This window comes from Myripristis murdjan, chromosome 16, assembly GCF_902150065.1.
Source record: "Myripristis murdjan chromosome 16, fMyrMur1.1, whole genome shotgun sequence".
NCBI classification, from domain to species: domain Eukaryota; kingdom Metazoa; phylum Chordata; class Actinopteri; order Holocentriformes; family Holocentridae; genus Myripristis; species Myripristis murdjan.
In genome coordinates this window covers 1355160-1379697 of record NC_043995.1, presented here as the reverse complement: position 1 = coordinate 1379697, position 24538 = coordinate 1355160, and the positions used below count along the sequence as shown (strand labels likewise).

The 24538-nt window shown below is 39.9% G+C and overlaps 1 protein-coding gene across 1 annotated transcript in view; it reads left to right on the top strand.

The window, feature by feature from the left end:
* Nucleotides 1-23204, top strand: part of slc6a20 (solute carrier family 6 member 20) — a 50357-nt gene extending 27153 nt beyond the window's left edge. Inside the window, exons 5-11 of the mRNA XM_030072044.1 lie at nt 6365-6475; nt 7295-7536; nt 12527-12689; nt 15900-16104; nt 18334-18493; nt 19880-20045; nt 23037-23204. Coding sequence (XP_029927904.1) covers nt 6365-6475; nt 7295-7536; nt 12527-12689; nt 15900-16104; nt 18334-18493; nt 19880-20045; nt 23037-23204 — 1215 coding nt within the window. The remainder of the gene's footprint in view (nt 1-6364; nt 6476-7294; nt 7537-12526; nt 12690-15899; nt 16105-18333; nt 18494-19879; nt 20046-23036) is intronic.
* The last annotated feature ends 1334 nt before the right edge of the window (nt 23205-24538 follow it).

The window sequence follows — 24538 nt, the reverse complement described above, 5'->3', positions numbered from 1 at the left end:
TGCCACAATATTAGACATAATGGTCAAGTTTGCATTGGCACCAGTGTCCAAATACAGTGTGCCAATAGTACTATTCATGTCCAGTGGTGCTATCCATTTATCATCTTCTGGGAAATGAGTTTGTCTGTGGGCAGTGTTAACAGCTGATGGATATTCAGTATTTGTGTTTTCATTTGTTGGTGTGTTATTACAGTTTACTATGCCAACAAAGAATGTTTCATACCCTGAGGCTTTAGTGTTGGTTGGCTATTACCCATGTGACATCTAGCCAATCGGATAGTGTTGTGAACGGGACATCAAGTGAGACAGAGTGGTGAATTAAAACAGAGAGACACAGCTGCAGCAGAGCCAAAGTAGCATACTTTTTTATCACAGATAGACAGTATCACATGGAAAGATGGAGACAGTTCATTGAAGCTGAGGGGTGGTGAAAAGAAAAGAAAGGAAACAAGGAGGAGAGGGAAGGAGGAGAGGAAAAAAAAAAAAAACTAATTTGATTATTTAAACGATCAATGCTGAGCCATTGCAGTGTTTAGCATTATAGACAGGATCCCCTTGTTACAGTGTTTGTACTTGTTAGTTTTTGTTTTTGTTTTTGTTTTGTTTTGTTTTGTTTTTGTTTGGTGTCATTCGCTTATTGGATACTTTTCTTATGTTGTCTTGTTTTTGTTTTTGTCTGCCTTTGTGCTTGTGAAGTGGATGGTTTGCCTGTTACTGCCACCTGATTATTTGTTGGTTTTTTTCCCAAAAGAGAAAAAATGTGTATGCATGTGCATGTGTATGTATGTATATATATGTATATGTGTACGTGTGTATGAATGTATATATGTATGTATGTGTATGTATATGTATGTATGTATGTATGTATGTATGTATGTATGTATGTGTGTGTGTGTGTGTATGTGAATGTATGTATATATATGTATATATATATATATATATATATATATATATATATATATATGTGGGTGTATATAAAAATGAAAGAGAAAGAAAAAGATTAAAAATAAAGAAAAAAAAATTTGGTCCCCATTAGGGGGGGGGGTGGTGGATGGGAGAAAAAAAAAAAAAAAAAAAAAAGTAGCATACTTTTTAAAAAACTAAATTTTTTCTGTCATGAGCAAAACAAAACATCAATAACAATCTGCAAATGCTGAATGTCTGCTCCAATAATTGGCCTGGTAGACCCCTAGTTAATTCTAGTGATAGTTATTACAGAGCACTTGTAAAGCAGACAAATACATGTTGTTAAACATCAGAGAGCTGTACTTTATCTGCTGAATCAGCACTCATAGCATGCCTCTTGTTCAATCAAATCAGCCGGCTAGATCTAACGGTTGAATAACTATTTATATAATCACTGAAAGGTGCTTTAATAAAGATGTACAATAGTAAACAGAGTAACAAAGTGCATCACAATCAGAGAGAGATAAAGGAAATAGAAAAACAAAAGAGCAATTAAAAAGAGTAACTGATTAAAAAAGTTAACTGATAAAAATAAATGATTAAGCCATATAAATGATAAGTGATTTATAACAGGGACTTTGTCAGTCTAAGCTCCTCTGGTCAGTTGCTACAAAGCATTGGGGCCCTAACAGCAAATGCTGTGTCACCCTTTACCAGGGATTATATAGCAGGGCTTTGTGGGAATGTACTGAGCCATGGCCAGGAGAGTACTGTCTTAGCCAGCTCAGCCAACTTGGTGCTTTACTATCCACGGCTGTTGCGTCCCCATTTTAAGGAGACAACACAACAACCAACAATTGAAGGAGTCAGAGTACGAGTAAAGGGGATTAAAGTTATTTATTTACAACTCATTTTAATTTATACAAAAAACTCAAGGTTCTATAAGTGGGGGAGGATGGAACTGAATGGTTGTGCCAAACAAATGAAATTAATTCAACAAAACCAGGCCTGTCTGGACTAAATCATGAAAACAATATGAAAGAAAAAGGCCTGACTAACTTACCTAACATGGTCATCTCCAAAAATACAGAGGGGAACCAACTACTCTTGGTGTATTTAGACATAGTTCCTCTACGTGAATGAAAAATGTATAGGGTACCCCCAATTTACCTAAAGTTACCAACCTCCCACCACATACCTTTACAAAAACTAGTCAACCCAACAAACACACAGGCTGACAGCAGGACAACAAAAGAGAAGAGAGAGCAACTCTTGCAGGGAGGCTCCTTTTACAGGGACCTCTGGAGTCGGATTGGCCACGACAAAGTCAAGATACCCAATGGGCCGCAAGGGCAGGACATCACAGGTGGCACCTGGAGAACGAGAACAGGGGAGGGGGAGAGAGAAAAGCAAGAGGGAAAGAAAAGCAGGGGGAGGAAAACCACACAAACGCCCCTGCTTGGCACATAACAGCAGCCTTAATTCAATACTAAATGATAGTAGAGGGTTCCAGTGATGACACAGGGCTGAGAATTTGTAAATGTATTTGTATTGCTTAGCTCTCATTCCATACATGCAACCATATTCAATTCAATTCAGTTTTATTTATAGTGTCCAATTATAACAAAAGTAATCTCAAGGCGCTTTACAGAAACCCAACAGATCTTGGCCAAATCCATGGAGCAAAATGTCCCCCAAGAGCAGCACAGGGTAACAGTGGCGAGGAAAAACCCTTTTAACAGGACCTCGAGCAGAACCCAGCTCTGGGTGGGCAGCCATCTGCTTTGACCAGAAGGATTGAGAGATGGAGAGAGAGAGAGAGAGAGGGAGAGAGAGAGAGAGAGGGAGAGAGAGAGGAAGGAGCACATTGCAGGACATAGAATGATGCAGTTCGACATAGGGCTGTATAGTAATACTAGTGGTGATAATGGCAGTGACGACAATACTAATAGCGGTTCCAACAACAGTAGTAATCAGAAATCCGAATCCATAATACATAATTTTGTAGCACTCACCATGTGCTGCTTTCTGACAAAGAAAACTTTTCTAGCATGGTAAATTCGTACTCCAAAAATGCCCATCATCTCTGATCCTGTGGAAAAAAATTGGGTCTGAAATTGCACAATTTTAAAACACAGAAGGCTATCAGAAGTGTTGTTTAAAAAGTTCACCATTGTCATGCTGTATAATCCAAATCAATGGTGTCCCGTCGTATGCTCAGGACTTCCCAAACATGTATTTTTGCTCAAATATTGCTACAAAGACCACTTCTGCAAAATCCTCTCTTGCATGGTCATGAGGGGTCCATGTGCAAGCATGATTTTCTCTGATTAACTGATTGTGCTTCTGTAGTTTGTGAGTGCTGAGCCATGCTGCAAGATAAATTTCTCCTCTTGGGATTTATTATCCCAAAATAAGTAAATAAGAAATCTGAACTGAACTGAACTGCACTTAGACGGCAGGGATCCTGGGCGTCCATCCAGAGAGGGGCGCAGAGTGTGAGATGTATTGATGAGGGACTGTTTTGATGTCTCTGCTACACTCACTTTTGTCAAAGTACTATTATGGCATAACAAGTGAATTGTTATGTTTGACAGCATGCAAGGGCATCATGCACACAATTTTTTGATGGGGCACACACACACGCACACTCACACAATTAAATGAAGTGCTACCTTACAGGCAACGTTCAGGAAAAAAGTACTATGAGCCATCACAACTACAGCACTTATTTATCAGGGATTTGCAGTGCAGTTCACGTGCAAACAAGGTAAATAGCATGTGTCCTTGAGTTTCCAAGGTCCACAGCACTGGTGCAATTAAAAAAAAAATGGCACCATTGAAAATTGTATGTGCAGCCAGTTGCATATGCATTTTTGGGCTTTCCGATGTAGGACTACAAAAATATGGGAGGGGGTAATGGAAAGTAATTCAAATTACATGCCAAATGTTATTTGTTATGGCTAGGGGCCAGTTCAAAGGAAATTGTTCTATGACAAGCATGCCTCAACTGTTTGTGGTACTTTTGATCAATTCAGTCTGCTTTTCAATTCAACCACACAATCAGCCAGTTCACATTAAATGTCAGCATAGAATCTTGCTGACATTGTATGTGAGTTGTGTGTGGACATTTTGGCCCCTCATTTCCTCCTCCCATTTACACAGAGATAAGGTGGGGGTGTATAAGTTTGAATGTTAGGCCTGCATTCTCAAAGCTGGAAACATACAAAATTGGAAATGTTTTTTTTTTTTTTTTTTTTTTAATCCGTGGAGTGAAGCACTCAGTTGCTGCCTTCTCAGGACAGTTTTCCCATCCACTGGGACCATCAAGCCTGTGATTAGTGGATAAAGGTCTGTTTGCACTGCATGGCACTGTCCTCAGCTGCCTCAGCCTGTGGCATGGCACAGAGCAGGGATCCCATGAAATGGCAATGAACACACCTTACATATTTGTCAGCACTCAGCACTTGGTTTTCACATGTTACTGGTACCCTGATACCCTATGTATTTTGGTGCTCTACCATGGCATTTGTCCACAACAACCAAAGACTAACAACTACCACAACTAAAATTACTGCTCCCAATATTTAATTTCCATAAATTAATAATGGGTAGGACAAAACAATAAAACATGTAGATCATAAAACCACAGCAATAGAGCAATAATGCAGTCAAATCTAGCCGAAGTTCAAGGTGCAAGGCTATCTTTATTGTCCTACTCCACTGCATTCAGAAAATATTCAGACTTCCCTCACTTTTTTTTTTCACTTTTGTTATGTTGCAGCCTGATGCTACAATCTTTTAAATTCATTTTTTGTCTCATTAATCTACACTCAGTATCCTATGATGACAAAATGAAAACAGAATTTTAGAAATTTTTGCAAATTTATTAAAAAGGAAAAATTGAAGTGGCAAGCAACAAAATCATCAACACCATGTCAAACATCATTCAATACCAAGGATAGCAAACACAAAGAGTACACTGTTGGTAATGTCTGGCTAGTTCATGCACCAATGGCACGCAAGCATCATTGATTAGTCCTTGTCAAGTTCATTAAAAGGATGTGTTTGTGAACTGATTGTCCATTGTCTGCATTCTTGAATTCATAGTGGAGAATCTCTCAGGCAGCTTTTCTTTTTTCAACTTCTATTCCTTTTGATGCTCAGTAGTCTTAGGCTGCTGCTTGCATGCAGACTCATAAACATGCTGATGTTCCAAGCAGCTGAAAAGTCCTCTTGGCCTTGGTGCTGGGGCTATCTAAATTCGGACATGCACAACACATTTTATTGGTTATTAGGGAGGGGAGTATATTAATAATAATTCCCTGTACCTGTGCATGTATATATTTTATATTTTAATTTAGCATTGAAGTGAGTTAACATTAACATGTAAAAATTAAATGAATGCACTTAAATAAATATGTTCAGATTTTATTTTTATTTTCTGAAGGCCTTCTCCTGCCACCCAGCAGCAGAAGCTGTACCCCAGGGGTGTCAGACTGGTGCCATGGAGGGCCAACAAACAACAGGTTGTCATTCCAACCAAAAAGTGCTCCAGGTGATTTCACTGATTAGTCCTTTCTCTCTGCTTGAAGCCGAGGTGATCAGTGAAATCACCTGGTGGAGTTTTTGGTCAAGTTCAGGTTAGCAGAGAGCTTACTCTGACTGGAAATGGAATTTGACTGACCATTTGACCACTGATTTTTGTGGGCAGTTTGTTTCCCAGCGGACCAATTACACCTTACACTCACCGCGATGCAGTACAGCAGTACCAGTACCAGTACATGTGTACACATTCTTGTGACTGACAGTGCTGATTGGCAATGCAATCATTGTCTGATAATGCTCTGTTACCAGGGTCAAAAGTATCAAAGCTGAATTTGCTATTGCTAGCAGTTTACGAGTTTTGTAGTTTAAGTGCTTAAAGTTGTTGCATTATGCTAAATCGTATTGCTTTTTTATTGTTCTTGTTTGTGAAGCAAATGATTTCAGTTTTGATTAAACCAAAAAGTGAAATTCTCCTTCATACCTGGTCTGACGAGGTCACAAAGACATTTGCTGTGGTCACTGAATGTCTGGGAGCGACACCCCTTATCCTTATGCCTTCACCCCCCACCCCGCCCCACCCCCCATACCATACCATTGACCATACCCTCAGATTTGTAATCTATGAACAAATGACCTTTTGGTCAGTTGTTGGTTGAAGATAGGGTTTCATAATTCAAGGGTATGGTTTATGAATGTGTGTGTTCAGATTCAGTATACCATGTGACCGCAGGGGGCTTCTGCAGCCTTCAAATTTGTAACAGCAAAAAAGCTCAGGTTGTATTTATATGTGCTAACAACATTCATTGTCACTGCAAGGTAATTTTCAATGCAAATTGAGTGTTTTGAAATGTGCTGGAAAACCTCAGTACATAGCTGAACTTTGACCCTAACATGCTATGTGACTCCATAGGTGGTGTATTTCACAGCCACATTCCCATACCTGGTGCTTCTTGTCTACCTGATCCGGGGTGTCACACTTCATGGTGCCATCAACGGTCTCAAATACATGTTCACACCAAAGGTAGGCTTGAGCTTTAAGTTTGGAAGTGGTACAACAGAAATATGACATCACATTCACAGTATACACCACTTAAAATGTATGAGCTTATGTGGTATCAGAAGAATAGAACACAAGTGTTGCCCAATGAAATGTTCTAGTTGGGTCACAAATCTCAGCCAGGTTCCATCATGGAGATCTGTTGAAGAATTTGCTGTTCAAATGTCTAAATAAGTACTCAGCAAAGGAGGGTTAGCAGAAAAAGACTACTGTGATGTGGTGGCAGATCCATTTAGTAGTGTTACCAGTAAAAGTGAATAGTATGAATCTAGGATCTGTAACACAGTAAACTTTGTCTTCTACTCCAAAACACTCTTTGTCAGCAGGCTGATTTAGCTAAGTGAATTAACTAACAGTAGCTTCTACTGTACATTTGATTAGTACTAATCGGATGTGTTGAAAAGACTGTGATGGTTAGCCAATGCACGGACGCACGCATGTATCCTTGCACATTCGCTAGCAGCTGATTTATAGCTCAACTGAACTGATTGAGAAATGAATGGATTGTTTCAGGAAATGATTCAATTCAGTTTGTTCATTCAAAAGATTTGTCTTTTAAATGAATTGTTCATTATCAACACAACACCATGAGATTTATGGTTAGCTACCTAAATGCTGACATTAAGTCAGTCAGTCACACAATAATGAAATAATCAGATAGATCTTAAGTTAGACAAGATCAGGCAACTATATCATGAACTTTGGACAATTAATATTTTGTGTTTGTGTGTGTTTGTGTGCGTGCATGCATGCATGTGCATGTGTGGGTTTGTTTGTCTTTAGATGGAACACCTTGCCAACCCCATCACATGGATCAATGCTGCCACCCAGATTTTCTTCTCTCTGGGTTTAGGTTTTGGGTCCCTCATAGCCTTTGCCAGCTACAACGAATACAACAACAACTTTGAACGGCAGGCCATCGTTGTTTCTGCTATTAATAGTGGGACCTCCATTTTTGCCAGTATTGTCACCTTTGCCATTTATGGCTTCAAGGCCACCATCAACTATGAGAGCTGCTTGGAGAGGTAAGTGTCAAGTAGGGAGACCGGGAACAGTTGCAACACTTTTTACATTTCTCTCTGTTACTCCGGGACTGTTTGGACTAGATCAACCAAATTTTTATATATTTAACCTTCAACTGTCTACTAATTTCCCATACCATTTAAAGTTGGTTGCATAAAACATGTTGTTCACAATATGCATTTGAATGACTCAAGTCAGATGTTGCAACCGTCCCCAGACCCAGGGACAGTTGCAACACTATCCATTAAGGTAGCAAGATGTTATAAATATAGGGCATTTCACCAATATTTATCAGTTTTTTGTTTCAATGAGCATACTATTCTTAAGATATGTATTATTTTACAATAACATCAAAGCAATTTCGATCTATTTGACGAATAACAGCTTTTTGTTATAGATGCAATTTAATCTCTTGATATTTCAATTTCGAAATGAGAAATGAGACCATTTAAAATGCAGTAAACCTTTAATTAACATGTTGTTCACAACTCAACGCTGAGCACTTTAACTATCTATCTATCTATTTATCTATTTGTGTATTCATTAATTTAATTATGTATTAATACTGTATTCAAGTATAACAAGTTGGCATACTGAAAACAAAAATAATATAATTTAGAATGATGAATAACATGTAAATACCACCTTAAAATGAGATGTTATGATAAAAAATCTACCACATAATGTTAAAACATATTATTGTGTGGTCTTTTTGTATAACTGCTAAGCTTGGTGCAGTGTTGCAACCGTCCCCGGACTGGCAGCCATGACAGAACAGCATGTGCTAGCTACACAGACAGCCACTGTGCAATGCTAACCATATCAGCTCAAAAACAACATAAACACGTTGCAAACAAAATAAAAATTGGATTAATTCACATAACATAGTATCACTACAAAAGTGTTTGTGATGAAAATTACTTTCATACCGCAAAAACACATTTTTCCAAATAAATGAAGAAAACTGCCTCCTACTTTGTCTTCAGTCTTCTTGCTGAGTTGAGGATCTTACTGAGCATGTGCAGTGTGAGTGTGATCACTCTAGCTTGTTTCTGATTGGCTGAACCAGCCCTGTTGCAACTGTCCCCGGTCTCCCCTCGTCACTGGATGAGAGGAAGTCTCACTGATCCTTTCTGTTTGCCCTTTCCCAAAATGTTTCCTTTATTCTTCATTTTCAGTGAGGTTTTCATTGTCTTGATAGTGACATATATATGTCTGTCAGATTTCCATAGATTTTGATAGACTATTGTTGTGTATCAAGGTGCACATGCAAGCTGTATTACAAGCTAACACACTAGTTGACTTGGGCTTGGTCAGATTTTTATTGATAATTATGTGATCAGGAGTGCTGGTGCAGTGAGCACAGCATCAGTGGTGTGGGAGGTATTCCAGATAGCAGGTTTACCAACTCAACTTGGTATATTAACTTGGAGTAAGCTCCACTACTGTCTCCAAAAAGTTTAAAGGTATGTTAGTAACTTAAAGCTTGATCAACGTGCACATTCTCCTGAAATGGGTGGTGCTAGGAGCAAATCCCCAGACACATTCACTGCAAAACAATCACAACTTGCTCCCGCACTCACATTAAAGCTCTGCTGTTTATTGGGTCAACGTTTCAGTCTATCAACCTTCATCAGGACCAACCTGTTGTTTTTAGTAACTTAGCCTGTATATGTTCACACATAACCTGTTATGTTTACAGGTTGTTTAAGGTAAACTTGATCAAGCTTTCAGGTTTGGCGTTTAGAAACACAGTATGCCTTTGATAAAAAGCCAGAAAATTTAAGTCCATTTTTCTTAAAAGGACTAATGGAAGCAAATAAAAAGAGTAGGGGTTGTAAAAGAAATACAGTAAAGAACAAACATACAGTAGTGTTTGTTTTTCCAAATGAGGCAGAGTGAATGGGGATTTGAAGTCTTCTAACCTATTGTGAGTAAATTTTCAAACGACTGTAGTTTTATGGATGCTTTATTTTTTAGATTTGATAAGCTCAATTCAAATTTCATTTGTTAGAGCCTATATCAATAATTAGGGCTGTGTGATATGGCCTAAATCTCATATCCCAATCTAGGTCATTCCATATCCCAATAACAATATTTATCGAGATATAGCACATTTTTAGTAAGTTACATGAATAAATAGTTTATATAAAATAACCACATGAAGAGGACTATCTCTTAATACATTTCGAATTATATGAATGACAAATAAAAGGTACTTGATCATATTTTATTATTTTTCTCCTTTTAATTGGAGCCTTTGTGCAAATTTTCAATTCACCAGCAAGCAAAATAAAATGCAAGAGTAATGATGGAAGGTGTCTATCGGCGATCTGTACATGCTTCCCGACTCAGGCACCATTTTTCCCAGGCAACAACAGTGCCATGAATGCGCCATATGGCAGGACACTACCTCAGTCAGTTCCTCAGGCCGTTTACTTTACCGTCCACACGCCGCCACAGCCGCGGCAGGTGTGTGTGGCCGAGGCGTCCTGCACCTCTCCACAACTCAGCCTGCACGTCGGGCGACGCCAGGCCGTGTGGCTCTGCTACACTTTCTGCGTGACGTCACGTTTTGTGCGGGTTGATGAGGACAACATGATGCCGATTTTCATGTCTCGCCAATCAGCCGGAACTGAGGAGGTTTGCGTGTCTTGTTTCTGTTGCCTACGCTCATGTGTGGAGTGCAGAGGAACGCTAAGCATCGTCCAAATCACAGACTATGAAATAGGATAATAAATTACTGGGGAGCTGATTTGTGACACAATGAAATGAACGATAGAGGAAAATACGGAACTAATGACGTTTTTCTGCCGGCGCACGATATATATTTTCATATTGCACAGCCCTATCAAGAATCAAGGGTGAGGATTTAGAATGGCAATACAGTTCCGATGGGTGATCAAGTTCTTTGCTGTTATCCCCTTTCTCTACTGCCATTATCAAAGAAAGCAGAAATATAAAAAATGAGTTTTTATAAAAACAGTTTTATGATTTTGTCCAGAATTCATTGCACTGGAGTTTAGTTGTAATGGGGCTTAAAGACACTTCATCAAAGGAACTGACCCTCAACAAGACAGGAATTATGGGTTTGCAGAATAATAATGATCTTCATTTAGGAGTCCAAGCACGTTGTGCTGAGAAGCCTATAGTTTTGTCCCATAACCCCTGAACCATAAGGGCTAACAATAAAACAGTTTGCCTGGGTCCAGCTGCATCAACCCGTACATTATTCTGCTGTATTATTATACAACCTATAGTCTCAGCAGATTAGTCTTTTGTAAGGGAGATTACTGGGTTGAATTATGTTATATATCGTTTGCAGTGGCCACTAATGTTATTAAAAATTATAGACAAAATGGTATGTTGTTTTAACAGTTTATGAAAAAAAAAAAAATGCAATGGAGAGCTGTAAGTTTCTAACAGATGCTTTCATCCAAACCATTTTTTCCTACTTTTATTCATTTCTACAGTTGTGTGTTACCTGGGGTGGGGAGAAAAGGAGAAGAGCTCCTTCTCCAGCAGTACTTAACAAACATCACAGCCTGTGACTGGCACGCTTCCTGTTTTTTTTTTTTTTTGTTTTTGTTTTTTTTTCTGTAAGGATAAAGTCTCAGTAAACAACTGTGATTCTGTAATTCTAAATTGTCCTGTGTTTTAAAATATGAAATGAGAAAAATGGCAGCCTGTTCCTGAACTGGTTTCACAAAAAGGAAAATAATTTGGAGTTGTAACTTAGATGAGCCTCCACAATCATTTGAAATAAAGTAAACCCTCTATACATTAGATCTTAAGATAATATAAACAATATATAAACAATGTAGTCTTGCTTTCTTATTTTATTTCATTTTATTTTATGCACAGAAATGAAGTGCACGTTAATGAGCAGACAAATTTATTTTTCTGTATTTTGTTAATTAAGCTTTAATTATTAAGAAGCTTTATTTTGATAGTGACAGTAGAGCGAGAAAGGAAAGGCAGGGCAGAGAGGGGCTGACATGCAGCAAAGGACAGGGACTGGAATCAAACACAGGCCACTGCAGTAAGGACACAGCCTGGATAAGTAGTACATGTTCCACTGACAAAACTCTTTTTTTTGGTGGTGTTGGTGTTGTCAGTGCTAACTCTATAAACACACACATTCACACACAGCGTAGAGTATGTTATACTGAGACAGGGTTAATTGGGTAAAAGTAAAAGAAAAAGGCTTTTTTGTGGTAAATGGTCTGCATTTCTGTAGTGCTTTTCTAGTCTAATGACCACTCAAAGCACTTTACGATGTTTTTGCCTCACATTCACACACTGATGGCAGAGGCTGCCATGCAAGGCACCTTGCTGTCCATCAGGAGCGGTGAGGGGTTCAGTATCTTGCTCAAGGACACTTCGACACACTCTGGAGGAGCCGGGAACCCTCCAGTTACCGGACGACCGCTCTACCTCCTGAGCCACGCCGCCCCAGACAGAAACAGTGGATTTAACTCTCACAAGGCTCTTGTTGGATTATTCAGATTAGTTTGCCTTATTAAAATTCACTGATTTCCCCTAATTCAACAACATGTTGTGGGTAAAGCACCGCTACTGGCTGGAAACACTGAAGCACTGAACGTCTGCATTGTTCATGTTGGGGAAAGTAGAGATGGATGCTGAGCATAATCATAGAGATGTGTGTGTTTCTTATTGATGTTTCCATCACCAGTACAAGGACCTGAACAAAAAAGAGGCATATGTGGAAACTGCAAAGAGTTTAAATTCAAGCAATTAACATTAGTCACCATAGGTATGTGCTCGGTCATGTTTGACATGGAAAAAGGGCAAAAATTGATCTCATGGGTTTTTGTGACTACGACATTGTCAGATCCTGTCAGAACACTTTCTAAGGCAATGTCATTGAGTTATTGCTCACTCACTTCTAGTGTGGAACAGATGTCATACTAAAGGTGAAGACAAGGGTAGTATAGTCTTCAAATAATGCCTCTTTTTCTCCTCTTTCAGGATGCGATTGCTGATGTTGAATGGCTTTGATCTAGCAGAGGACACCATCAACATAGAAGATGTGCTGGACTGGATGGTGAAGCTGAATAGCACCTATCCAGACAAGTTTGCTGGCCTTGCTGACAGAGTGGAAACCTGCAGCCTGGAAAATGAATTGAACACTGTATGTTTATCATAACTTTGTTATATAGGAGTAATTAGGTTAAATGAAATTATATTATGTTTCCATGGTGGCAACATTTGCTCCACAACAACCCACTATATTGCATCACTTTACATTAAATGACAATTCAAGGAATTTAAGGGCTGTGAAAAGGTTCATCCTTTTTAATCACGTTAATCAGAAGATAGGCATGGATTAATCATGATTAATCATTTAAAATGTATATTAACTGCTTGCTTAGCCTTTCACTGGTATTTAGTGTATTTTGGAAACAACCGTTTAAGGGGGTTTATATGCTGAATTCCCCAGCGTAATCTGATGTTTTTCAGCTTCAACATCACAAGATATACATATGTAGCTACAGATATACAAATAGACATATAGATAGAATTTACTAAATATGTAATTATGGCGATTGGCGATCACCTGATGATCACCCACAGATGCACATCACTTTTTTCATCAACGATAGACTCTGATTGCTTTCTAAATTTAATAGGAGCCACTATGTCCAGCATAATATTAAAATCATAGACAAGATAGTAACAAGAGGAGGGTTGGTTACAAAGAAATGAGCAATGAACTTGTGACTACTTCAGATGTAAGGAGGTGTCTTTTAATGATGCACTCATTCTTTAACTGCACAGTGCTATTGAAAACATTACAGAAGATATACTGGTGGTCCTACATCATCAGTGGATGATATATTTATAGTAATGCCATGTGAGAGGACTAACTCTAAGGTGTGGCCCTGATTATGAGTTGGACTTTTAATATGTTACTTAAAATCCACAGTATGAGGGAATAACCCCAACATTTTAGGGATGTGGTCAATAATTTCAGTAACCTTTAGCACCAGAGAAATAGAAAGGACTGATTGGTCATCCAGAGAGTCCCTGTTGGAAATAGTGAGTTTATGGTGAGCCGTGTGATAAGCCATAGTATCACTAGGAGCAGCACAGCTTGCACTGCCCTGGGACATAGAAGGATCCACTGGAGCGAGCCTGAAGGAGAGACCCGGGGGTGGTGCAACAGAGCTGCAAGGTTTATGCACCTCCACTTTTTGCCTCTAAGCTCTGTGCTGGACTTATGGTCTTGGGGAAAAGAGGCTCGCTGGGATAAAAAGATGGCCACCCGCTCTCTGTTTTTAGTTATTTTAGTATCCTGTTTGCTGGGGGCAGGGAGAGGGAAATGTGGCTGTGGGCTATCCTCCTGGTCCCAAAGCAGAGTGGGCATTAACTGTTGGACAAGGGTAAAAAGGGGATCTGCAAAGAGGGCACCTGCCTCCTAATATGGACTCTGTCACTCTATACTATGCCATGGGACTGTAGCTTCATACAAACATGTACTTTTCACATCTAGGTGAGGCAAAATGTGACAATGGCACAATCCCTCTGGTGGACCAATGCAGCTATTACACATTTTCATGTGAGAGTGGGCTGTCTTAACATTAAGAAAACAATGTGCATATTCTTTCCAATGATACTCTGCTTCAGACCCTGATCCAATAGTCCTTGTATGTGGCAAGGCATTCCAAGTTGTGTCTCAGTTGTATCTCACAGGTGTCTCTGCATTTTTGTCTTCACTCTACCCTATCCTTCAAAAAAGTGAAAATATGCACAATACTAAATACAACTTGTCCAGTGTTAAGTACCTGGGGAACTGTATTACAACGGAAAGTGCAAAACTCTGTCTTGATGCACTGATCCTTCCTCACTTAACATACATGGATGTGTGTGTTGAGCTTTAAATAAAATACATACAAATAGAAGTTTTCAGTCAGTTAGAAAGAAGTCAGACCTGGAAAAAGAGCGTGATGACGTGGATAGAAGAAAGATGATTTGCGTTGATTCAGAAATATCAATCTCCAAGAATCTGTTATTTTGTGTGTCCACCCTGGTAGGTGGCTGAGTCCTCACTGTAGTGGCCTGGCTTTGAATCCAAACCCAGGCCATTAGCTGCATGTCAACCCCTCTCTCTCCCCTGCCTTTCATTTCTATCTCTACAGTATTGTGTTCAGTTACTTATGTAAGCTAGGGTTAAGTGCTAAATTAAAATCTCCACCCATTGTTAACTGATAAATGTCTCCATTTGGCAGAGGTGTCATGCCCATTCAAACTGTGGGACACGTGCCCCCCTCAGATTTCTCGTATCTTTTTTTTTTTTTTTTTGCATATTTATTTTATGTTATATTCTATTTTATTCCTGTTATATAATGTGCCTTCAGACATTTTATATTATCAGTCACATGTATTAATCTAATTATTCTATCCCATTACCTTAAAAAGTAAGACAGTGTGCTTTGTAAGATAGTTGGCTCATATCTGCAGCTAAAGTTAGCTTCAGTGTGTTTGTTAAGCTTTCTGGCTAACTAGCAAGGCTTCACTTGTAGTAATGTTAGTGTCTAACGACTTACTACAGGTATACAAGAGCTGTGTGATTCTCATGGCAGTGAGCTGAGCTGCTAAAACTGACATCATGAAGTCTTAAAACTTCCAGCCTTAAAGTCTTTGAATATATATGTATATGTCAAATTGCAAGAAATCACCACCTGCTCAAATTGTGTACCCCCACCCACCCAAAAAAAATATTTTGGCTTGCATAATGCTCCTGACATTTGGTAAGGTGTTACGTTTGTGGACACAAGAAATCAGATCATTTTCAGAATGTCTGAATCATGTCAGGTACAGGATTGGCTGAGTTAAGAGATGTATTCTACCAGAGATGGACTGTAGCCCTCCCTTTTTTAATAGGGGTGTGCTGAAGGAAGAGTACCCCATTTATGAAAGGATCACAGATGATATAGTATAATATGTAGTATAATTTTTGTATATACAGTGTAATTTACTTCCAAATTTAAAATAAAGCAGGATTATTTTTTCTTAAATTGAAGTTATATCATAATTGAGTAATCTAAAACACATCTAAAAATCAGACTGTGGTGTCAGCCGCTCAGAATCAAACAAATTGCTTTCCTCTGGAGCTGCCATTTTGTACCAACATTCAACAGCCTTACAGGAATAACTGGAATATATTGGAGAGGTTTTACCAATTTCTCCTCCCATAGCAGCCTCAGTGACCCTTGGCAAGGTTGAGTCGCCCAGCAAATAATCAAATAAATAAATAGGTAAATAGAATTCAGCTTCCAGTCCAGTCTTGCACCCAATACTAATCAAAAGTCTCTGTCTCTGTCTTTGTCTCTTGGTTCAGGCAGTGGAGGGAACCGGTCTGGCCTTCATAGTGTACAGTGAGGCCATCAAAAATATGCCATTGTCTCAGTTCTGGTCAGTGTTGTACTTCTTCATGTTGCTGCTGCTGGGAATGGGCAGCATGCTAGGCAATATCACTGCCATCATCACCCCGCTCCGAGATTTCAAGGTCATTTCCCGCAACATGAGCAACGAGGTGTTCAATGGTAAGACCTTGGTTCTGATTTATACGCGCTACTCAATGAGTTCCTTTTGGTGTAGGATCTATAAGCATCAAGGCATAAAAGAATTTAGCTATTTCATCACCTTTTGCTGGTGTTAGACTAGAGCTTGATAAATATACTGATAAAAGATAATAGATGAAACTGTTCCTATGAGGAAACACAGTTCATTCAGAAAGTATTCAGACCCCCTTCACTTTTTTCACTTTTATCTTGCAGCCTGATGCTACAATAGTTTAATTCATTTTTTTCTCTCATTAATCTACACTCAGTACCCTATAATGACAAAGTGAAAACAGAATTTTAGAAATTTTTGCAAAATTATTAAAAAGAAAAAACTGAAATATCACATTGACATAAGTATTCAGACCCTTTACTCAGTATTCAGTTGAAGCATCTTTGGCAGCAATTACAGCCTCCAGTCTTTTTATGACACAACAAGCTTTGCACACCTGGATTGGGGGATTTTCTGCCATTCTTCTTTACAAATCCCCTCAAGCTCGGTCAGGTAGGATGAGGACCGTCGGTGGACAGCCATTTTCAGGTCTCTCCAGAGATGTTGGATAGGGTTCAAGTCAGGGCTCTGGCTGGGCCACTGTAGGACATTGACAGAGTTGTCCTTAAGCCACTCCTGTGTTGTCTGGCTGGCTGTGTTCTAAGAGAGCTCAGAGAATCTTGTTTCTCACAGTCTGAGAGTCCTTCAGGTGCTTTTTTGCAAACTCCAAGTGGGCTTTCATGTGTTTTGCACTGAGGAGAGGCTTCTGTCTAGTCACTCTGCCATAAAGCCCAGATCGGTGAAGGGCCACAGTGATGGTTGTCCTTCTGGAATTCTCTCCCATCTCCACACAGGATCTCTGGAGCTCAGTCAGAGTGACCATCGGGTTCATGGTAACCTTTCTTACTAAAGCCCTTCTCCCACAATTGCTCAGTTTGGCCAGGCGACCAGCTCTTGGAAGAGTCCTGGTTGTGCCAAACTTCCATTTGAGAATGATGGAGGTCACTGTGCTCCATCAGAGCAGCAGAGATTGTTTTGTAGCCTTCTCCAGATCTGTGCCTTGAAACAATCCTGTCTCTGAGCTCTGCAGACAGTTCCTTTGACCTCATGGCTTGGCAGTCAATTTAGGCCCCGTTTACACAACAACAGTTCTGATGAAAATGGAAAACTCATTCCTTTGCGTTTTTAAAAAGTTCCATGTTTATACAGTAATGCTGTGAGAACGATCCTCGTACACACGGATCTGCAAAAACAACTGAAAACGCTGTAGTGTGCATGCCAGGCCAGTGGGTGGCAGTGTAACTTTGCAATGTAACACCACAGAGTAGCACTGCGCGCCTGCGTACCAAAGCTTTGGTGGCGCGGCGTTGTTGTTGTCTTCCTGTTCGCGCCTGGCTGAAAACATCATAGTCACGCAAGAAGTGGGGCCGTGTCGCCATCGTTTTCACAAGAATTGCGTATTGCCAGTTTACACGGCGGCGGGGAGAACAGCATTATCAAAAAATTCCACTCTGGAGCCCGGTTTCAAAAGTTTGCGTTTTCAAGCACCTAAAACCCAGTTGTCGTGTAAATGAAAGGCCAAACCGCAACAAAAGTTTACCGTCCTTTGTGAAAACCGTTGTCATGTAAACAGCCCCTTAATTTACCACAGGTGGACTCTAATCAAGGTGTAGAAACATCTCAGCAACCGTAAAGAGAAATGGGAGGCACCTGAGCTAAATTTCAAGTGTTGTTGCAAAGGGTCTGAATACTTATGTCAATTTGTTATTTCACTTTTTTCTTTTTAATAAATTTACAAAAAATTCTATAATTCTGTTTTCACTTTGTCATTATAGGGTACTGAGTGTACATTAATGAGAGAAAAAATGAATTTAAAAGATTGTAGCATCAGGATCGCCATCATCTATTTTTTTTCTGTGAAAAAGATAACTTTGTACTTTGCCTTGTACTTCAATTTGTATTGTTATATTTTAAAACATAGATCACACAATCACTAATTTTCTGTTCTTTTAAGTCATGATCCTGAGAGGAAAATCAAATGACCAAAAGATACATGGATTGTGGGAATTATGAGAAATGAAGTAATATTTCTTATCATTATATTATGTTTCTGTTTTGTTTTTTTTGTCTACTACCACACTATAGGATGTGATGCAGTGGACAGAAATGTAAATGTGATTGAATGGGTGCTGGTGAATGAGCCCTTTGTTTTGTTGCAGGCTTGGTGTGTCTGTTCCTGTTTCTTCTTGGCCTCTCTTTCTCCACACCCCCTGGCAATTACTGGTTTACCATGTTCAATGACTATGCAGCCAATTTCTCACTACTCTTCGTTGTTCTCATTGAGATCATCACTGTCAGTTATATCTACGGAATTAAGAGGTATGTGTATCTGTGTGTTTGTGTCTTCAGTAGTTTCCCATCACATCTTTCACATATACATTTTTCAAGTTATACATATATAACCCTGCCATGGTAATACACATGGTGTGTTGCATTATACAAAAAAAAAAATCACTGCAAATAGTAGCACTGTATTTAAATATTTCACTGTGAATCAGGAAATTGCCGTGTAGGTCACCCAGATAGTTTTTAATCACCAGGGTCCATGTATAAAGCGTGTAATCCATGAAGACTGAATTTCTGGCATTTGACAGTCAAATGACGCAGTAAATGATGAGTAGATTCCAGGAAGTGTTTTTGGGCAATTTGTCACCTTGCACTTTCTGGCACAACATGTCACTTTAAGTTTATGGTCTCATGTTGTACCTCATACACCCAAGACTAATAAATATATAGACGGGTGACAGATTCAAGGAAAAAAACAACATAACGTGTCTTAGTCATACTATTATAATACACCTCTCTATGGTTAGTATCTTTTAGAAGAATGGTATTCCCTGTAGTAGAGTTCCAGAGACTTGTAGAATATTCTGCATGTTTGGCATGTACTGCCACATAGCTAAAAGATGGACAAATGGGGGTTGCCCCGGTAGCTTGTATGGTAGAGTGCACCACTTGTCAAGGCTGAGGTCTGACCGCATCGTCCTGGGTTCAGATCCAAGCATAGGCCCTCTGCTTTATGTCATCCGCTCTCTCTCCCCTGCCTTTCCTGTCTCTCTCTGCTGTGACTGTCAGATAAAGCAGAAATGCCAAAAAAAAAAAAAACTGTACCTTGATAAAATCACCTGACAGTAAAATGTCATTTTTTGCTCTTCTGTCCTTGTGTGACACACAAACGAGAGAGGACCGAGACCCCATCCCACTCCTCACAGTTTACCCGGTGTTTGTTAGAACTATCGAAATGAACCATCAACAATGTGTATAGAATGGCGAGGATGTGCACAAAGGCCCTGTCTCCACCTGGCATTGAAATGTGTCTTTAGCGATACAATCAGAAGTGGACAGCTCTCAGTCTGTCTGTTCACACCTGGTGTTCAAATGCATCTCCACATGCGTCTCACCTGCCCATTTGTGATCAGATCTCACTCTCCCGCTCTATATGCAGACAAATATGTATCATTTCCATTTGATGTATGGTTTCTTAAATAGCCATGGGTCAAAATAACTCTTTCTCCCCTGCCCCTGGGACAAGACTTAAGTAAATTCCAATGTAATAAAACATCTAATCCCCCCATTGGTAGAATATTTCAGGTCGATAAAGCGCCCTGCAGTGTAAAGTGTAGAATACACAGCAATGTTTTCTTTCAGGCTATGTAAAACAATGTATTACATTAAGTTTAATTCTGTATGATGTAACTTCCATAGGTTTGAAAAAGATATAGAAGACATGCTGGGTCATCGACCCAACTGGTTCTGGAAAATAATGTGGGCTGTGGTAAGTCCACTTCTCTTAATTTCCCTGTTCCTCTTCTACATCATCAACTACATCCAGGGAGGGACCGCTACCTACCAAGCATGGGACAAAGAACAGGTGAGCCCTTCATATTTTTAGAAACTTACTGTACTCTCAAAAATAAAGCTCCACTAATACAAAGACTAGTCGGGATCTCACTGTTCCTCACCAATACCTTAAACACGACTTAAAGCTTATTTTGTCTCAATAGAATAACACACTGGGCTCTAGTTTCGCAGACTGGGTGAGGTGGGGGCGCAGCACAGCTGCGCTTCACCAACTTGGTGTGGCCAAGTGGATTTTGCAATTTTGGCACACTGTGCACTGTGGTGCAAGTACTCCGCCGTCCCTCCTACCGGCACAAGGGAGGAGAGAAGGCGTGGAGTGGGTTTGACACAGCTGATTCACTTTTAACCAATCAAATGAGCCCTTGTCCTCGCCTTTAAAACACGCTGAGCGAAGGCGTAATGAAAGTTTACACAACTGACATGGAGGTCTACTGCCTCAGGCGGAGCGCAGTGGGTGTAGTGGAAGTTTGGCTGACAGGCGAGCAGTGCACACACGTCACCAAAACCTCACGGCAGGTGTCCAGAATGTCAGGCACATTAACAATGCAATAAATACCCACAAAAACCACCATTCAATGCTACGATCTCAATCAGCACATAAATGTATCTCCATATCAACTGTCCCGTCACAACTGATGTCAGATCAAAGGAGATTGGCACCGTTTGTGCTGATTGTGAGGTTTTGGTGACGTGTGTGCACTGCCCGCCTGTCAGCCAAACTTCCACTACGCCGGCTGTGCTCCACCTTGTGCTGAAAGTAGATGTGGTTTCAGATGGTGAGCTTTGGGCGCACCTCGGTGAAGCCTTTTGGCATGAAACTGTCACTGCACCAAGCTGAATCTGTCAGCACCTCCCCCTGCTGCTCCACCACTCCCATCTCAGCGCACCTCGGTCTGCCAAACTACCAAACTGAGCACCCCTCGGGTTGCGCTGCTCGAAGCTAGCTCTGCACACGGTTCGCCTCACTGCACCACCCTGCGCTGCCCCGGGAAAATAGAGCCCACTGTGTCATCCAAATCACAGGCAAAATAGAAACAGTCGTGCTGATGTGTTTTCTGTAAATACACCACTAAGGGAACCATGGACACTATATTTTTGGTGTAGTGTATTTTATTGGTAGCAATTATGGCAACTAAACAGTAATACTAAATAGTAATATATGTCTGAGACTTCTATTGCTTGCAACAAGTACAATGAAAGCAAAGTGTGACATTTGATCAAAGTATGAGGGAAAATCAGCAGAAATTAAACTCGAGCAGCATAAACTTCTTGAGTCTCAAAGTGAAAATCAGGAAGGTAGGCAAGTATGAGGATGTAGCCCAAATTAAAGCGTAACTAAACCTCACGCCCAAACCTCTGTGAAGCCTGATCTCTAATTGTGCTGATGTGGTGATATCACCTGCCACCGAACAACAGGCACCCTACTTTTCCGTCTTCACAGAGATCTGGGTTTGAGGTTTAGTTGCTCTTAAACACAGGCTTATTCAACCAGTGGGAGCGCCCTTCCACTGAGCCACAGAATGGCACTGGTAGAGGCCAAAGTCCTTCATGGGTCTAGTTTTACAAACCTGTGTCCAACCCACAAAGCTCAACACCACACTCAGCCTGTAACCCACAATTTTCTCTAAATCAATTCTGGGCCTGACTTGATCCAATAATGCAATTCCTGCAACCTGACCTGTCCCTGCTGCAGGGGCGGATCTAGACAAATATTCATGGGGTGGCAAGAGGGTGGCATGGAGACTTTAAGGGGTGGCAGAAATATATATGCTGATTTAATACCAAACAATCACATATATCAGTATTTGCTTGGAAAACCCCCAAATGAGGATATTTTAACTCAAAAACATTCTATTATTGTGGTACATGAGTAAAGCATTGAATAGAAAACCAAAAGGTGGCATTAGAAATATTTATTTATTTATCAAGTGTGTCATCTTTTGCTGCATTTACTTGCACTCGGACATTTGAGTCTCGTAACAGCGAGTTTCCGAACAGCCACAATTAAAAAATAAAGAAATAAATTGTCTGAAATTGGGGTGGCAGCTAGGGTGGCAAGGCATTTTTCTAGGGTGGCAGCTGCCACCCCCTGCAACCCCCTAGAACCGCCTATGCCCTGCTGGCAAATACAGCACTCCACATTCTGTTTCAAATCTTAACTTCAGTTTGGCTAAACAGCAAAGCCACTGATGATGTCATTCTGTAATCACTCTGAATTTTCTCTTTCTTGGCCTTCAAGGATGTGTGTTTTCAGCAATTTGATGTTCACCACTTTATTTATGTTAGCAATGTGTGGCTTTGATCACTTTCAGTCCCTGTCAGTCAGTCTAGTGACTTCCCAGCAGTTTATTTTATTTTATTTTATTTTATTTTATTTTATTTTATTTTATTTTATTTATGAAACAGCTGGATGCTACTCAAGGAGGCATGGTTGCATATCACAATTTGAAAAATAATTGGCAGTAACTGGGATGATGCCTGTTTTACTGGATCTAGACCTCTTAATTGTTATTATTATTTGTTTTTTGAAGGACCTTTATTGTTGCACAGTAATAACTAAATATTGTTTTAGTGATTGCAATTATTCTTATCGAAACTTTTATGGAATTTATTAGCTTTTTGAGACATTTATGGACAATTGTGATTTTATGACCCACTAGCATTTCATTTAATAAGAAAAACTGTCGGCAGTTGTTTAATAGACAAAAGAACAGATTTGGTGGAAGACCTTGTGAGAATTGTTTTCCTTATGAGCCCTGACGTGTTATAATGATGAATAGGTGCGCTTGGGGTAGATGTTGATGTTTATTCTGTCTGACATTATAATTTGTTATAATTTATTCAACTTGGAACCATGTCTTAAACAGTTGGAACATGTTAAAAAATATATTGTATGGTAATACCCTCAGTTAAAACTGGTGACAGGTGATAAAAAGTGGAGTTGGTCACTTGCATCTCTGAAGGCACTTGGTAACCTTTACCATGCATGTTGTTTCCTCAGGGTAAGTCTGTGGTAAGGGAGTATCCTGTCTATGGTCAAGTGTTTATTGGACTGCTGCTGGTGTCGTCAGTCAGCTGTGTTCCAATCACAGCTCTCCATGCATGGTACAAGAAGCGGGCGCACGGCAAGCGCAACAGACAACGTACCATCAACACAGTATCTTTATAGAGACAGAACCATCACAAGGACCCACATTTCCTAAAACCAGTTCCTACTTCAGTTCACCTGGTGAATATAATCATGTCTTGCTGACGTGCTTTGGCTGTCCTCTAACTAGCCACCCTGAAGGCCAGTAGCTATGATGGCTGTTGCCTCTAATTGAGCACAGAAATAGTATATCTCCAGGCTAATGATTCTGTAGTACTGTATTTATTGTGTAGTGCTGTAATAATTTGTCAGTAATATTGTTCGACATCTGTGGTAGATTTCAATATATATACTTTGTATGAAAAAAGAGTGTAAATCTTTCTTTGGATAGTCCCGTAGATATTCAAAAGAATGTCAATTGTTACATGAGTTAAATATCAACAAGAATTCAGTATAATATCAATAAGCCATACATTATATTTCAAAAATATGTCTGTAAAGCATTATAATGGATTCCACCAGTGTTCTGGGCAAGAGGCACCTACCACCTACTGTGATTGGTCATCAAATGTTTTGTCCTGTTGCCCATTTGCTAAAACAGGCTTGACATAAGCCCTAATCCAACCCGAACCCCATCCTTAAACTCAACCTGGACCCCTCGCCTAACCTTAACTGCACCCTGGACCATTTGCCTAACCTGAACCTGGACATGGATCCAGACCCAAACCTTAACCCTTGGACTGAGTCTGTGGGGAATCATCTTGTTCATTGAAACTTCCTTCAAGTCTTGCTGAGTGACTCAATGCTTGTGTGCAGTGAGGGGCTCCAGGATGGGATGTATCACTGAAATGTGACAGCCTGCGCCTCGTCCAAAGCTCTCCAATCAACTGTCCAGTTGTCAGATGACGCAGGGAGAGTTTCAGGATTGCCTAAAACAGACAATATCTTGCCCAGAACTGGAGCCTATCCCAGCATGCATTGGGCTGAAGGCAGGGGAAACACCCAGGACAGGTTGCCAGTCCATTCCAGAACACAGTAACATGTTTTTTAAAATTCAGTAAACACAGGTATCCCAGTGACTCACCTGGTATGCCCCGAACACATTCCACATACAATAAAATGTCAATAGATAAATAATAGAATGTATGCTTTATTCATATGCTATTGACCTCTTGTTGGTATTTCACTTATCAACTGACATTGTTTAACATCTATCCAAGCAAAGTCCTGACCTGTTAGTACTGTAGATATACTTTGCTTTTATCTCATAACATAATTGTCATTCAGTATTCCATATCATGCTGATTTATTAATCAATTCTAGTATGATGAGTGAATGTAGATATTACCAAGCTTATTCATACAGTGCACTGTGTGAGTCTGTCAGCAAAGTTTTCATCCCAGGTAGCTGCCTGA